Source organism: Myotis myotis, unplaced genomic scaffold (genome assembly GCF_014108235.1).
Source record: "Myotis myotis isolate mMyoMyo1 unplaced genomic scaffold, mMyoMyo1.p scaffold_m19_p_19, whole genome shotgun sequence".
NCBI lineage: Eukaryota > Metazoa > Chordata > Mammalia > Chiroptera > Vespertilionidae > Myotis > Myotis myotis.
The window spans coordinates 42198397-42211073 of NW_023416323.1; the positions used below are offsets into that span (position 1 = coordinate 42198397).

Genomic DNA, 12677 nt, shown 5'->3' on the forward strand with positions numbered 1-12677 from the left:
TGGGGGAGGGGGCAGGGGCCACACTGGGGCTGTGAGGGTTTGGAGGCAAGGCGGCTGGAGCTCCAAGGGTAGGGGCTCCTGCAGCAGCCAGGGGGAGGGGGAGGGGGACACCTGGGTGGTCCTGGCGAGTGCGACTGTGTTTGGGTGGAGAGTTCCCAGGGCATCAGTGAGCGACCCTCCCCCGCCCCGCCCCTGTAGACTGGCAGAGGCTGGGACACGGCTCCCACCATTTTGGTGAAAACCCAAAAGGCAAACAGATTGAGATGTTGCTATCCGATCTGCCGACCTGTGACCTCTGCGCCACGAAATGGAAAAAGCTGTTCCTCGGAGACCCCCCCTCCTCACCCGCCCTCAGCGAGGCGGGCCCCGGGGACGTCACGGTCCGGGCCAAGGACACACCCGTCCTGACCCCGGTTCCCCCCTAACCCCCCGTCCCCCGTCCCCCCACCCCGCTTGTCAGGCATTCAGTGTGATCGCCATGTTCAACGTGATGAGGTTCTCCATCGCGATCCTGCCCTTCTCCGTCAAGGCGGCGGCCGAAGCCAGCGTCTCCCTGAGGAGAATGAAGGTATAACTCACGCTGGGTGAGTAGGGGAGAGAGGTCTCCTTTCTGGGGGGGAGACTCCCAGATAAGGGAAGCCGAGCCCAGCCACTGGGGAGAAGGCCCCAGGGAGGTGGGGTGCACACCTGCGGGTGGAGGAGGGCGCGGGCCGTGCTTCTAGGTGGCCCCCGTTTTAGGGAAAACGAGATGGAGTCTCTACAGAGAGACGATCACTGTGCCCCCGCTCCTGTCCAAGCCGTGGACCTGAGGCGGTTCCAGGAGTGGGGCTGGGTGTGCACACAGCGCCCCCCCCCGCCCCCCGTCTGGTTTGTGCTGCAAGGAGTGTGGTGCTGGGAGTGATGGGGGCACCCTATTTACCCAGCACTCAGCCACCTTATTCACTCATTTATTTGCTCATCAAAGACTGACTGTGCTTCCCACACGCACGGCATTGTGGGAACGCACAGACATAGGAGAGTGAGTCTGGACTGGCCTAGTGTAGGACCAGGCCCCCCAGCGCCTGCCGTACACGGTGCGGGGCTGCGTGGCGCACGGGAAGGGCAGATACGGTGGCTGTGGTGTTGAGGTGAGGGCGTCCGGTCAAGAGAGCAGCAGGCTCACCCGTCGGGGTGGCTCAGTGGTTGAGTGGTGACCCATGAACCAAGAGGTGGCCAGGACACGAGAGAGAGAGAGAGAGAGAGAGAGAGAGAGAGAGAGAGAGAGAGAACGCAGCAGGCTCACATATCTGCAAACGGATGGAGAGACCTTACTCACTGTAGCCAGAGGCCACCTGCGCACACTCAGTGCCCGTGTCCGTATCCCTCTCTCCCTCACCGTCCACATCTGCCCCCGAGGGCCCTGCTGACCCATCTCCTGGCCACGTAGTCCCCTATTTAAAAAGCCGCCGGGTGTGACTGCCTAGAAGGCACACTGTTGAATGATCCCTTTTTGACCAAAAGAATGGACGCCGTCCCGTGACCTGTGTTAATGCTGATACCGGATGTCTCAGACCAGAGGGCACTGCTCTCTCTTGACTCCTTCTGGCCCCCAGACCCCCACCTTCACTCAATGCCTCATCACCTCGTCTGGACTATCGCAGGGACGTAGGGACCAGCGCCTTCCCCGACTCTGTCCTCCTCACTCCCGGTCACAGGGCGCCAGGTCCCCAGAGCTGTTACAACGTCGGTCATCCCTCTGGCCATTGATGTGTCTGTCTCTCTCTCTCTCTCCCTCTCCCTTTTTCTCTAAAATCAATAAAAAAAAATATTTTTAAAAGCTGCTACCGTGTGCGCGAGGGTAAAACGCAGCTGGGAGGGGCCCTCTCCGTGCGGGTGACCCCCACAGGCCTGGTGGTTAAAGAGCCACCGTCCTCCGTGGTCAGGGCCAGGGGACCCCTTCAGCTGCAGGTCCTCCTGGGGGAGCAGCCTCAGTCGCCCTCCCCGGACGTCCGGGGTAGAACCGAAGAGACTGTGTGCTTGGAGGTGCCTAGAGGTGTCCTGGGATGATTCCTGCCAACGGATGGCGTCTACCCAGTTAATTCTGTTTCTTTGATCTTAGAGAATTCTCGTAGCCAGAAGCCCCCCCTCCTACATCACCCAACCAGAAGGCACAGACACTGTCTTGCTTTTAGCAAATGCCACCCTGACGTGGGAGCAAGAGGCCGGCCGGGAAAGCGACGTAAAGAAAGCGGAGAAGCAGGAAAAGCGTCTTCTCACGAAACAGAGGTCGGAGACGTACAGGCCGAGTGCCTCGGCCGCGGGCGCCGCGGGCCCAGAGGACCCGAGAGGTGGCGGCAAGTCGGTCCTGCACAACATCAGCTTCGTGGTGAGGAAGGTGGGTCCGGACCTCCAGGCTGGCCCGTCCCTCCGCTGGGCTGGGCGACACACAGCCACGCCTTCGCAAGGCCCCGGGGCATTCAGGTTGGGCTGGAGGCGGGGCGGGATGTCTTTAACCAGGTGGCTTTCTTCTCTGAATTTTTGTTGTTATTGTTTCTTGGTTTGTTTTGTTAATCCTCACCCGAGGATATTTTTTCTATTGGATTTGAGAGAGTGGAAGGGAGGTGTGGTGGGCTGGCACGGCCATGGCATACTCAGCCCCAGGGCGCCTTATGTGCCGCCAGCTCAGCCTGGTTCATTGGCCCTGAGAGGGGGCGGTGAAGGATTAGAAAAGACAGGCAAGAGAAGAAAGCTGGGTCTGGGTGGGACGCTGCTCCCGATGGAGAGACAGCCCCATGGGCTACAAGCCGTGTCTTTTTTTTATAGCAGATCCCATGAGGCAAAGTCAGGGCGTGGTCAAGATGTTTACAACATTCTCGTGGTTTCAATCCTACTCAATTACATGCACCTGAACTCTATCAAGCCCACATCACTCAGGCACACGGGGCCTCGTTTGGACCATACGGTCAAGCTTACAACTACAGCTGTTGGCTGTAATTGTGCTGGGAGGGCCCTGCCCTCCAAGCTGGGACTTGCACGTGGCCATGAGAGGACTGTGCCCTCTCCTCAGTCCGAGGCTTGAACCTGTCCAAACACTGTGGACGCTCCCCACAACGAAGGGTAGAGACAGAGAGACACATTGATGTGAGAGGCACATCCATTGGTTGCCTCCTGCACACACCCCAGGGATCAAGCCTGCCACCCAGGTACATGCCCTTGACGGGAACTGAACCAGCGACCCTTCAGTCTGTAGGCCGACACTCTTACCGCTGAGCCACACCGGCCAGGGCACTTCCCGAAATGTTAAAACTATGGACCCGCACAACGGAGTCGTCCTCTCCGAGCTGAGAGAAGGTGGCGGCTATGTCAGTGCCGACCTGCAAACCCTGAAGGACCTGGAGCCCACGTCCACGTGGACTACACCGTCCAGCAGGTGGTCGGGCTCAAACGGACGGGCTTCCATAAGCGTTCTCAGTCGTGCTCTTACTTTGACATGGGGCACACGGGCGGCTCACAACAGCTGGCGTTCATGAGCAGGTACACACTCAACTCTTTCGACACCTCCTCACCCTGCGAGGTGGGCGCCACGGCTACCCGGCTCATGGTCAGGAGCCTGAGGCACGGGCAGCTAGCCCCCAGGCGCCTGGCCGGGCCTGCTCTTCGCCGCCCTGTAGTGCTGCTCCGCTTAAAAGCAAAGTGCGACCCACACGCAGCCAGTCTGGGAGGCCAGCCAGGGCCCGGGGCGCTGCCCGCCCGTAGGTTGCGAGACGGAGTCTGTATTTTATTTTTAACAAGTGACTCATCAGAAGCCCAGGCCTCAGGGGCTCTCTGCCGAGGACAGGGAGGAAACGGCACTGAGACGGCCCCAAGCGGTGGCACGACTCACAGAACGGCCGGGTGCCCTGGGCCCGCTGGTGCCCGCACCCCCCGCTTCCACGTGGGTCTCTGGCCGGGGCCGTGTCCGGGAGGACCCCCCCCCCCCGAGACCGGTGTCTTTCCGGGAAGGCTTCCCCAGCTCCCCGTCCCGCGTTCCCGTGGTGTGCACCCCACACGCTGCGAACCTCTCCTACTCTGCTTGTTCACTGTCCGCCCCAACGAGCATCACCTCGATTAGCTTTCCTCTCCTGGAGCCTGGGCGCAGGACAAGCCGCGCGTCCAGGGAGTGTGTCCCGGGCCAGCGCGAGGCTGCTCCGCACCAGTGCCCGCAGCGGGCATCTCCAGGCCCTCCCGGCGCCGGCAGGGCGCAAGGCGGGGGGCGCTTCACTAACACTCGGGTCCCTGCATCCTCCCCGGCTGAGTCCGGCTGGGTCTAGGGTTGCACCACCACCACCTGGAGCCACCGTGGTCCCCACCTGCACAGTGCGGAGGCGACACCTTTGTCCCCAGGCCCGGTGAGAACAGGGGAGCAACAGCGTCTCTTTCCTGTTTCTCTGCAGGGGAAGGTCCTGGGGATCTGCGGGAACATTGGGAGCGGGAAGAGCTCCCTCCTCGCAGCCCTGCTGGGCCAGGTGAGCCATGCGGGGGGCACGCCGCGATGTCAGGGCCCCTGCTGCTGTGTGCTGGGTCCGTGAGGACAGCGGCCCCAGCAGCCGGGCACAGAGTGAACGGTCATGCTCGTGAGGCTGATGTGCTTGGCAGCCAGCAGCGGGCCCCTCGGCTGCCTCTTCCAGAACGTTCCTGCCTGGCCCCCTGCGGGTGTTTGACGTCGAAGCCCTCGGCCTGCACGGTCGGGCTCTGCAGCCCGTGGATGAGATAGTGTCCCCCTCTCGCGCCCTCAGGATTAAAGCTCACGGGAGAAGGGGCGCAGGCATCCAATGGGCCCGGGAGCCGTCGGCGGGTCAGCTCTGAGGGCCCTGGTTCTGTGCCTGCAGATGCAGCTGCAGCAGGGGGTGGTGGCGGTCAGCGGGACCCTGGCCTACGTGTCCCAGCAGGCGTGGATCTTCCACGGGAGCGTGAGGGAGAATATCCTGTTCGGAGCCAAGTACGACCACCAGAGGTAACGCTCACGCAGGGCAGGAGCCGCCCCGTTCGGGGCCCTCCGCTGCGGGAGCCGACCGGACTGGACGCACGGGCGCCGGTGGTCCCCTCCCTGACCCGAGTCCAGGAGGCGCCCCTGCAGGCCTGGGTCGCGCTCCAGGACACGTGGAATGGGCGCCGGGCTCCCGGGCTCCGTCTCTGCACGTGCTGTCCGGCTGTAGGAAGGTCCGTCTGGCCGTTCCGCGTGGGGCCAAGGACCCACGACGTGGCTTGAAGTCGAGCAGCGCTGAGCAGGGACCTGGCCGTGGGCCACGGGACCTGCTGCTGCTGCTGTCCCACAGCGGCCGAAGGGAACGAGCGCAACCTTCGAGTCCTGACTCTGCAGACACCGGGGCCCCGGCCTCCCAGCTCTGCTTCCCCGGGTTCTTCACCGAGTCTGGGGGGCGGCCCGGTCCAGTCTCTCAGGAGTTCCAGAACCACCCATTTAGGGGGATCCTGGCCGCGAATCCCCGTCTCTCACCCAGGAAGAGGCTGGGGCCCAGAGAGGAACGTTGACCTGCCCAAGGTCAAAGCTATTGAAGGGCAGAGCGGAGGCTTGAGGCCCCTCCTCTGACTCCCAGGAGCAGTGCCGGCCGCTGGCGTCCACCCCCCCCCCCTCCCGTGGTGGGAACCCTGAGGAAAGGGCAGTCCGATCCCCTCTATCAGCTGGAGGTGGGCCCAGGGTCCGGGGGCAGCTGCCCTTGGACATTCAGGACAAAGCGCTGGCCACGCCCTCCCTTACCCAGGGACCACAGCGGTGTCTCCGGTGCAGCCCGGGCGGCGGGTCTTCCTCACTGCGCTGACCTCTGACCCTCACGCCCACAGGTACCAGCACACGGTGCGAGTCTGCGCCCTCCAGGAGGACCTGAGCAGCCTGCCTTACGGGGACCTGACCGAGGTGAGCGGGGTGGGCTCGGCCCCACGGCGGCATCGGGCAGCCCGACTGCCCAGGGCCAAAGGGCAGCCTAGCTCTGTCCACACCCGATGCCCTGCGGCCAGAACGGTGCCAGGACATGCGGGAAAGTCAAGTCCCCCGTCTCGGACTCTCATCTGGGCCTGTGCTTGGGGGATGTCACAGCGGAGGTGGCACCAACCCCACCTGTGTTGGCTCCAGCGTGGCCGCCCCTGGGACCACTTCCCATCTCCTCTGGAGAGGCAGCCAAGGGTCCTGCTGCTGGCAGCCGAGCACGTCAATCTCACACTGCCCGCTTCCCCAGGTAGCCCCATCCTCTGAGGAGGGGGGCCAGGTGCTGGTCTGTGGCTGGTCTCAAGGGCCCCTTTCTGCCTCACTGCCTCTGTGGGCCCAGGACGACCAGGTCCCCTCCAGACACTGCCCAGATGCTGGTCCCTCTGCTCCCAGCCACGCCTCCCTCCGGGGAGCCTGCCCCCCTCCCCGAGCTTCCTGCCCTCCACTCTCTTGGGGCGAGCGATCCAGACGCAGCCCCTCCCGATGGGCCTGCACCTGGGACGGTGAGCCAGGCGCCCTTCACTCGGTGCTGGGAAGAGCTGTGCCCCAGTCACCTCTGCCCACGGGCTCCCAGCACCCCCGGCGCCTGGGTGCTGTTGGGGTCCCTGTGGGGAAGGGGGGAGCTGGGGGAATGGTGATGAGCAGGAGCACTGCCTCGTCCGCAGATCGGGGAGCGGGGCCTCAACCTCTCGGGGGGGCAGAGACAGAGGATCAACCTGGCCCGCGCCGTCTACTCGGACCGCGAGGTCTACCTGCTGGACGACCCGCTGTCGGCCGTGGACGCCCGCGTGGGGCAGCACGTGTTCGAGGAGTGCATCCGGAAGACGCTCCGCGGCAAGACGGTCGTCCTGGTGACACACCAGCTGCAGGTGACCGGACGCCCTTGGCATGGGTGTGGCACCGGCGCTGCGGTCTCCTCTCCAGCCCTGGGCTGTCCTCAGCCGGACAGTCAGGGAGGCAGCAGGGCCAGGGACACGTGGCTGCTCTCAGGCAGCCGGCGCTCACTGCAGTGGCTTTACCCCCCCACAGTTCCTGGAGTCCTGTGACGAGGTCATTTTGTTGGAAGATGGAGAGATCTGTGAGAAGGGAACCCACAAGGAGCTAATGGAGGAGAGAGGGCGCTACGCAAAGCTGGTGCACAACCTCCGGGGGCTGCAGTTCAAGGTAGCGGCCTGCGGGGACCTGGGGCACGGGGCCTGGGCGCCCGGATCGGGCCTCCCCTCAGGCGTCCGGCTGGGGCAGGTCTCTCGCTGCGCCTGCAGAAGGCACTGGTTCTGTCCCCAGGACCCTGAGCACATTTACAACGCGGCGATGGTGGAGGCCCTGCAGGAGGGCCCCACGGACAGAGATGAAGGTGCGGTCCGAGCTGAGCTGGAATCACGCCTCTGGTGTTACCTGGGGCTCAGCGGGCACAGACCCCTCCCTTTCTCACCCTAGTTCTGGCTCCCGATGAGAAAGAGGAAGGAAAAGAATCCGACACGTACTCAGAATTCATAGACGTCAAAGGTGCGTGCCACCCATTCCCTCAGCTCTGCGCGCCTCCACGTTGGCTGCGCTACCAAACAAAATCAAAGGAGCGGAAGTGTTTTGGGAATGTGAAGGCGCAGGGAAAGGGCAGGAGGGGCGGTGCCTGCCCTGGGGGAGGCCTGGGGAATCGGGAGGGTCCCCTGGCCCACAGCCCCCCTCCCCCAGGGGAGCCCAGGACTGGTGTTTGTCCCCACAGCCCCTCTGCACCAGCTTGTCCAGACCCAGCCCTCCCGGGAAGGAGCCGTGACCTGGAGGACGTATCACACGTACATTAAGGCGGCTGGAGGTTTGGCATCAAACAGGTTTCCTGATGTACTTTGCATTTAAAAGTGCTCCTTCTTAGACGCCTGGGTTCACATGTTTACGATTTCTTTAATGATTCGACTCGTTAGGCGAAGGCTGTTTATCAATGCTCCCCCCACACTCCCCCCCGCCCCCCAAGAATATCAAGTCGGACAATACGGCTTTTCCCACAGCATCGCCCTTTATGGCTGTTCAGGCTGCTGGGCTCTGTCTGGGGGAAGGAAATGGGGGGCGGCAGTGTACCCCAGCGGTGCGCCTCCGTGGCCACCTCTCCGTCGCTGAGCGCTCCCCACATCAGCTCGGGGCGCAAAGCACTTAGACAGTCATCCCCCTTCGCTCCCAGCAAGACGGGGCGCTCCCTGCTTGTCCCTAAAGAATTCAGAGTCACTTCTATGTTAGTGCATATTGATGGTTTTTCCAAAAGTTAACAACTTGGACCTACTTTCCAACCAGGCGGCCAGGTGCCCCCACGTGGGTTCAGGGGTGCAACCCCCAGACCCGTCCGCCAGCCTGAGGGTGGTTCCCAGGGCGGGGCCTCTCCCGGCAGCTTCATCTCCATCAGGCGGGGCCCAGGGAGCCGGCTGCGCCCGGCAGGCACCGCGGCCTCTCCTCCCTGCAGGCTACCTCCTCTCCCTCTTCACCGTGACGCTCTTCCTCCTCATGATCGGCAGCACCGCCTTCAGCAACTGGTGGCTGGGCTTCTGGCTGGACAAGGCCTCGGAGGTGAGTGGCCCTCGGGCACCGGCAGACGCTGAGGAGGTGGCTCCCGGGAGCCGGACCCCACCCGACGCCACGCGAGCTCGTCCTCCGCTTGTGGCTCCTGCTCACCCCGCGCGGTTCAGAACCTGAAACCCCTTCCACTTTTTAAGACAAAGGGCATCGGGGTTCTGTGTGCCACCTTCCGTCTTCCTTTTTAAATCTATTTTTATTGGTTTCAGAGAGGAAGGGAGAGGGAGAGGGAGAGAGGGAGAGAAACATCAATGTGGGAGAGAATCATGGATGGGCTGCTTCCTGCTCGCCCCCCACTGGGGATGGAGCCCGTAACCCAGGCATGTGCCCTTGAGCGGAATAGAAACCGGGAGGTTCTACGCTCCGCAGGCCAACGCTCTATCCACTGAGCTAAACCGGCCAGGGCCCACCGTCCATCTTTAAAGGACCGGCCGAGAAGGTGTGAGGCAGACCAGCAGGTCGGTGGGTCACGAAGGTGCAGGACAGGGTCCGTTCTGCAGCCTCAGTTGTAAGGGCCACAGAGGGCGCTGGAAGCCTCAATCAGGTCTTCCTGCCTCCGAAGGGGAACTGGCAGCGTGTGGTGGACCCGGCCCCGTGCAGAAGGCTCCACCCTCCCTGGCTCTGCTCCCCAAAGTCCATCTGGGGGTGCGCAGGCCCCTGGGGGTCTCTGCCTCCGAGGCTGTCATCTGGGCCGGGCCCCTCCTGGGGAGGACGGATACGCCTGCTCTCGCTCCAGCTCGCCCACTGTCAGCCAACGCCCTCCCAGCTCTCCTGGAGCCCAGGGGGCGCCATGGGGTGGCCTGCTCCTCTGCCAAGGTTACATTTGGGCACAGCCCTGTTGCCGTGACAACCAGTGAGGAGGCACTGGGGGATGCGGGCAGAGAGAGGCGTGGCAGCCCCTGGAGTCGGCCGTTCCCAGGGGAGCAGCAGGGGAGGCCGCTCTGTGCTGCTGGAAAGCCAGCCCTGCAGCCCCTCCCAGGCCTGGCGCTCTAGAGAGCCTCTCCCTGGAGAGCCCGGGGGGGGGGGGGGGCGGGCCCGGGGCAGGCTCCTCCTGGGCAGTGCCAGTGGCTGACCGAGCAGGCAGAGAAAGCAGACCCGTGTCTGCCCGTCCCCCACACGTGGGGCCCAGCCGAGGCACCGTGAGGCCTCTCCTTTGTTAGCCCCCGGGGTGCGCTTGCTTTGAGGGGTGCCGGCCCCTCTGGCTTACACCGCAGGCGCTGTCCCCCGCAGAGCAGCCTTTGGAGAAAGATGCTCCTTTGCCCCCCAAAGGCAGGCGTGCCTTTCACACGCGGCTCGCAGAGAAGCGGGACGGCCAGTGTCTCCGGAGGGAGAGACGGATGGCCTCTCCCCAGAACTGTTGCAGACGTGGGGCTCTCCCTGGCGGATGGAGCCACGCGGGCTCCCTGGCCATGCACCGGGGATTTCAGGACGGACAGAGGCCTGAGCACAGGAAGGGGAGGGGCCTGGCGCTGGCCTACCACACCCGGACCCGGACCCGAGACCTGCCTGCCCAGGGCCGGGGCCTCCCCAAGGCCTGCTGGCTCCTGCCGGGCAGCTGCGAGGGGGCACATGTCCTTGCTCCTGTCCCCCTCCTGGCCCGGCGTCACCTCCGGCGTCCTGAGGCTCAGCTGGCTTCTGGGACAGCCGCCCTGAGCCTGCCAGGCTGGTCTGCCTTCCCCCGGACCGTGCCCAGCCTCCTAAGCCAGGTGCCCCTTGGGGTCCTGGGGACCCGTGCAAAGCACAGGCACCCCCAAAGGGCACGGACTCGGTTTCACCCCGACTCACTCTCCACAGTAACAGCCTCTCTTTCATCCCCGCTTTCTGGGAGACGCCCACGCCCCTGGCCGTTCACCGCTGCTCGGGGATTTTCTTCTCGCTTTTCTCCAAAGACGACCTGTGGGCCGCAGACCAGCAACGGCCCGTGTGAGATCGGCACGGTGCTGGCCGACACCGGGCACGGCGTGTACCTGTGGGTGTACGCAAGCAGCATGGTGTCCGTGCTGGCGTTCGGCATCACCAAGGGCTTCACCTTCACCAAGACCACCCTGATGGCGTCCTCCTCGCTGCACGACCGCATGTTTGACAAGGTGCGCCCGGGGCCCCTATGTAACCGCGGGGTCAGCCACGGGCTCACCGAGCACCGGCGGGTCCGGGCGCTGTGCTGGGCTCAGGGAACTGACCGTGCGCCTGGGAAGCGCCTCCCAGGACCTACTTACCAACATGGGAGCAAACCCCAGGGAACTCGGGGGGGGGGGTGTCATGGGCCCACAGCCAGGCTGGGGGTGCCCAGGAGGATCCCCGAGGAGGCCGCACCGAGCAGACACGAGAGGGCCAGAGGGCGCCTCCTGCTCCAAAGAGCCCTGGTCCATCGAAAGCCCCAGGAAGGGCCTGGCCGGGGCAAGTTTAAGGGGAACAGCTTCCTGTGCCCCCGAGCACAAGATCCCTCCTTCCTCCAAAGGGGCCACGGGCTGCGCCGGGTTTGGAGGGGAGCTGCGTGCACACGGAGGCCACAGAAGGGGGCACCCTCCCCTGCCCAGCACGCCTCCGCCTCATGTGGGCCCTGGAAGGAGGGTGGGGCCCTGCGCTCACCACCCCAGCCCAGCAGGGGGGCGAGGTGTGACAGACACGCCCCCCAGCCCCAGACTCTCCCACGGCGGCGCCCGCAGATCTCGCAGAGCCCGATGAGCTTCTTCGACATGACGCCTAGCGGCCGGCTCATGAACCAGTTCTCCAAGGACATGGACGAGCTGGACGTGAGGCTGCCCTTCCACACGGAGAGCTTCCTGCAGCAGATCTCCCTCGTGGCCTTCATCCTCGTGGTCCTGGCCGCCGTGTTCCCCGCTGTCCTCCTGGTGCTGGCCGGCCTTGCCGTGGGCTTCCTGGTGCTTCTATGGTAGGTGGAGGCGCCGCGTTCCGAGGAGGAGCACGCCGACCACTCAGGTCTGGTCCTGCCACACAGCGACCGGCCGTCGTGGGCGGCAGTGCTGCGTCCTGTGTCCTGGAGCCACACCCAGGGCAGCTGCGCCCCGTGGAGGGTTCAGTTTTAAAGTTGGCTCCTGCCCGGCTGGCGTGGCTCAAGGGTTGAGCATCGGCCTATGAACCAGGAGGTCACGGTTCCATTCCCGGTCTGGGCACAGGCCCAGGTTGTGGGCTCGATCCCCAGTGGGGGGTATGCAGGGGGCAGCTGGTCCATGACTCTCTCTCATCACTGATGTTTCTCTCCCTTCCTCTCTGAAATCAATTAAAAAATATATAAAAAGTCAAGCCGGCTCCCAAGGCCACCAGAAGGTTTGCTCAGCACGACCTTCGCCGCTGCCTTCAGAAGCCACACACCGGCTGGCGCAGGGCGCTTCCTCCCTAATTGGGAAAGATCCCTTTCCCTCACGCCCTCGCTGGCGGCTATATTTAGAGGCTGCGCCGTAGGAAAGATGCTTCTCTAAGACTAAGCGGCATCTCTCGTGCGGGGAGCCTCACACCGAGGAGCACACAGAACTGAGACCACGGGGGATGGTGCTCATTTCTGGACCCACACTTACAAGAGCCCCCCCACCCCCACCCCCGCCACACACACACAGAGCGGCCCCTCCTGGAGAAGGGGGGAATCCGGGTGGGATGAGGGGACCCCTGAGCCGCCCTCCACCCTCTGCTCTCCCCGCAGCGTCTTCTACAGAGGAGTCCAGGAGATCAAGAAGGTGGAGAATGTGAGCCGCTCCCCCTGGTTCTCACACATCACCTCGTCCATGCAAGGCCTGGGCATCATCCACGCCTACGACAGGCGGGAGGACTGCATCACCAAGTGAGTCCTGACCCGACGGGAGGTCACAGCCAGGCAGGCAGGGCTGCTCTGGGCGCCTGGGGGCCCGCCGGGGAGGAAGAGGCGGCAGAAGGGAGGAGGAGCCCTGGCAGACACCCACCCTTCTTCCCCGCGTCTGGGGCCCCAAAGATGTGAGCTCCTTCAGTGACCACCTCGGCGTGGTGTGTGACATATTTTCACACTGAAAGCAAAATGTGTTCAACTCAGGAAGCCAGGAGACAACAGGAAACAGAAAAATAGAAAGCCAAGCACAGGCCCCCGCACCCCAAATCCTGGTAATACCGTCACGCATTTCCTTCCAGTCTCTTCTTCCTCCTGGAATGCTCACGACCACTTTTGGCAGCT

General features: G+C 64.0%; 1 protein-coding gene across 4 annotated transcripts in view; it reads left to right on the top strand.

Annotated features, from left to right (window-relative positions):
- The window catches only part of ABCC12 (ATP binding cassette subfamily C member 12), a 42003-nt gene that overhangs the window by 16640 nt on the left and 12686 nt on the right, over window positions 1-12677 (top strand). For all 4 annotated transcript variants that reach the window (XR_004973665.1, XM_036346500.1, XM_036346502.1 and 1 more), the window contains 14 exons: window positions 461-568; window positions 2099-2374; window positions 4413-4484; window positions 4848-4972; window positions 5818-5890; window positions 6625-6828; window positions 6989-7123; window positions 7244-7313; window positions 7397-7465; window positions 7683-7772; window positions 8409-8512; window positions 10408-10605; window positions 11185-11411; window positions 12177-12314. Coding sequence is in view for 3 of the 4 variants with exons in the window: in XM_036346500.1 (XP_036202393.1) it covers window positions 461-568; window positions 2099-2374; window positions 4413-4484; window positions 4848-4972; window positions 5818-5890; window positions 6625-6828; window positions 6989-7123; window positions 7244-7313; window positions 7397-7465; window positions 7683-7772; window positions 8409-8512; window positions 10408-10605; window positions 11185-11411; window positions 12177-12314 (1889 nt within the window). In the remaining variant the exon portion in view is untranslated. The remainder of the gene's footprint in view (window positions 1-460; window positions 569-2098; window positions 2375-4412; window positions 4485-4847; window positions 4973-5817; window positions 5891-6624; window positions 6829-6988; window positions 7124-7243; window positions 7314-7396; window positions 7466-7682; window positions 7773-8408; window positions 8513-10407; window positions 10606-11184; window positions 11412-12176; window positions 12315-12677) is intronic.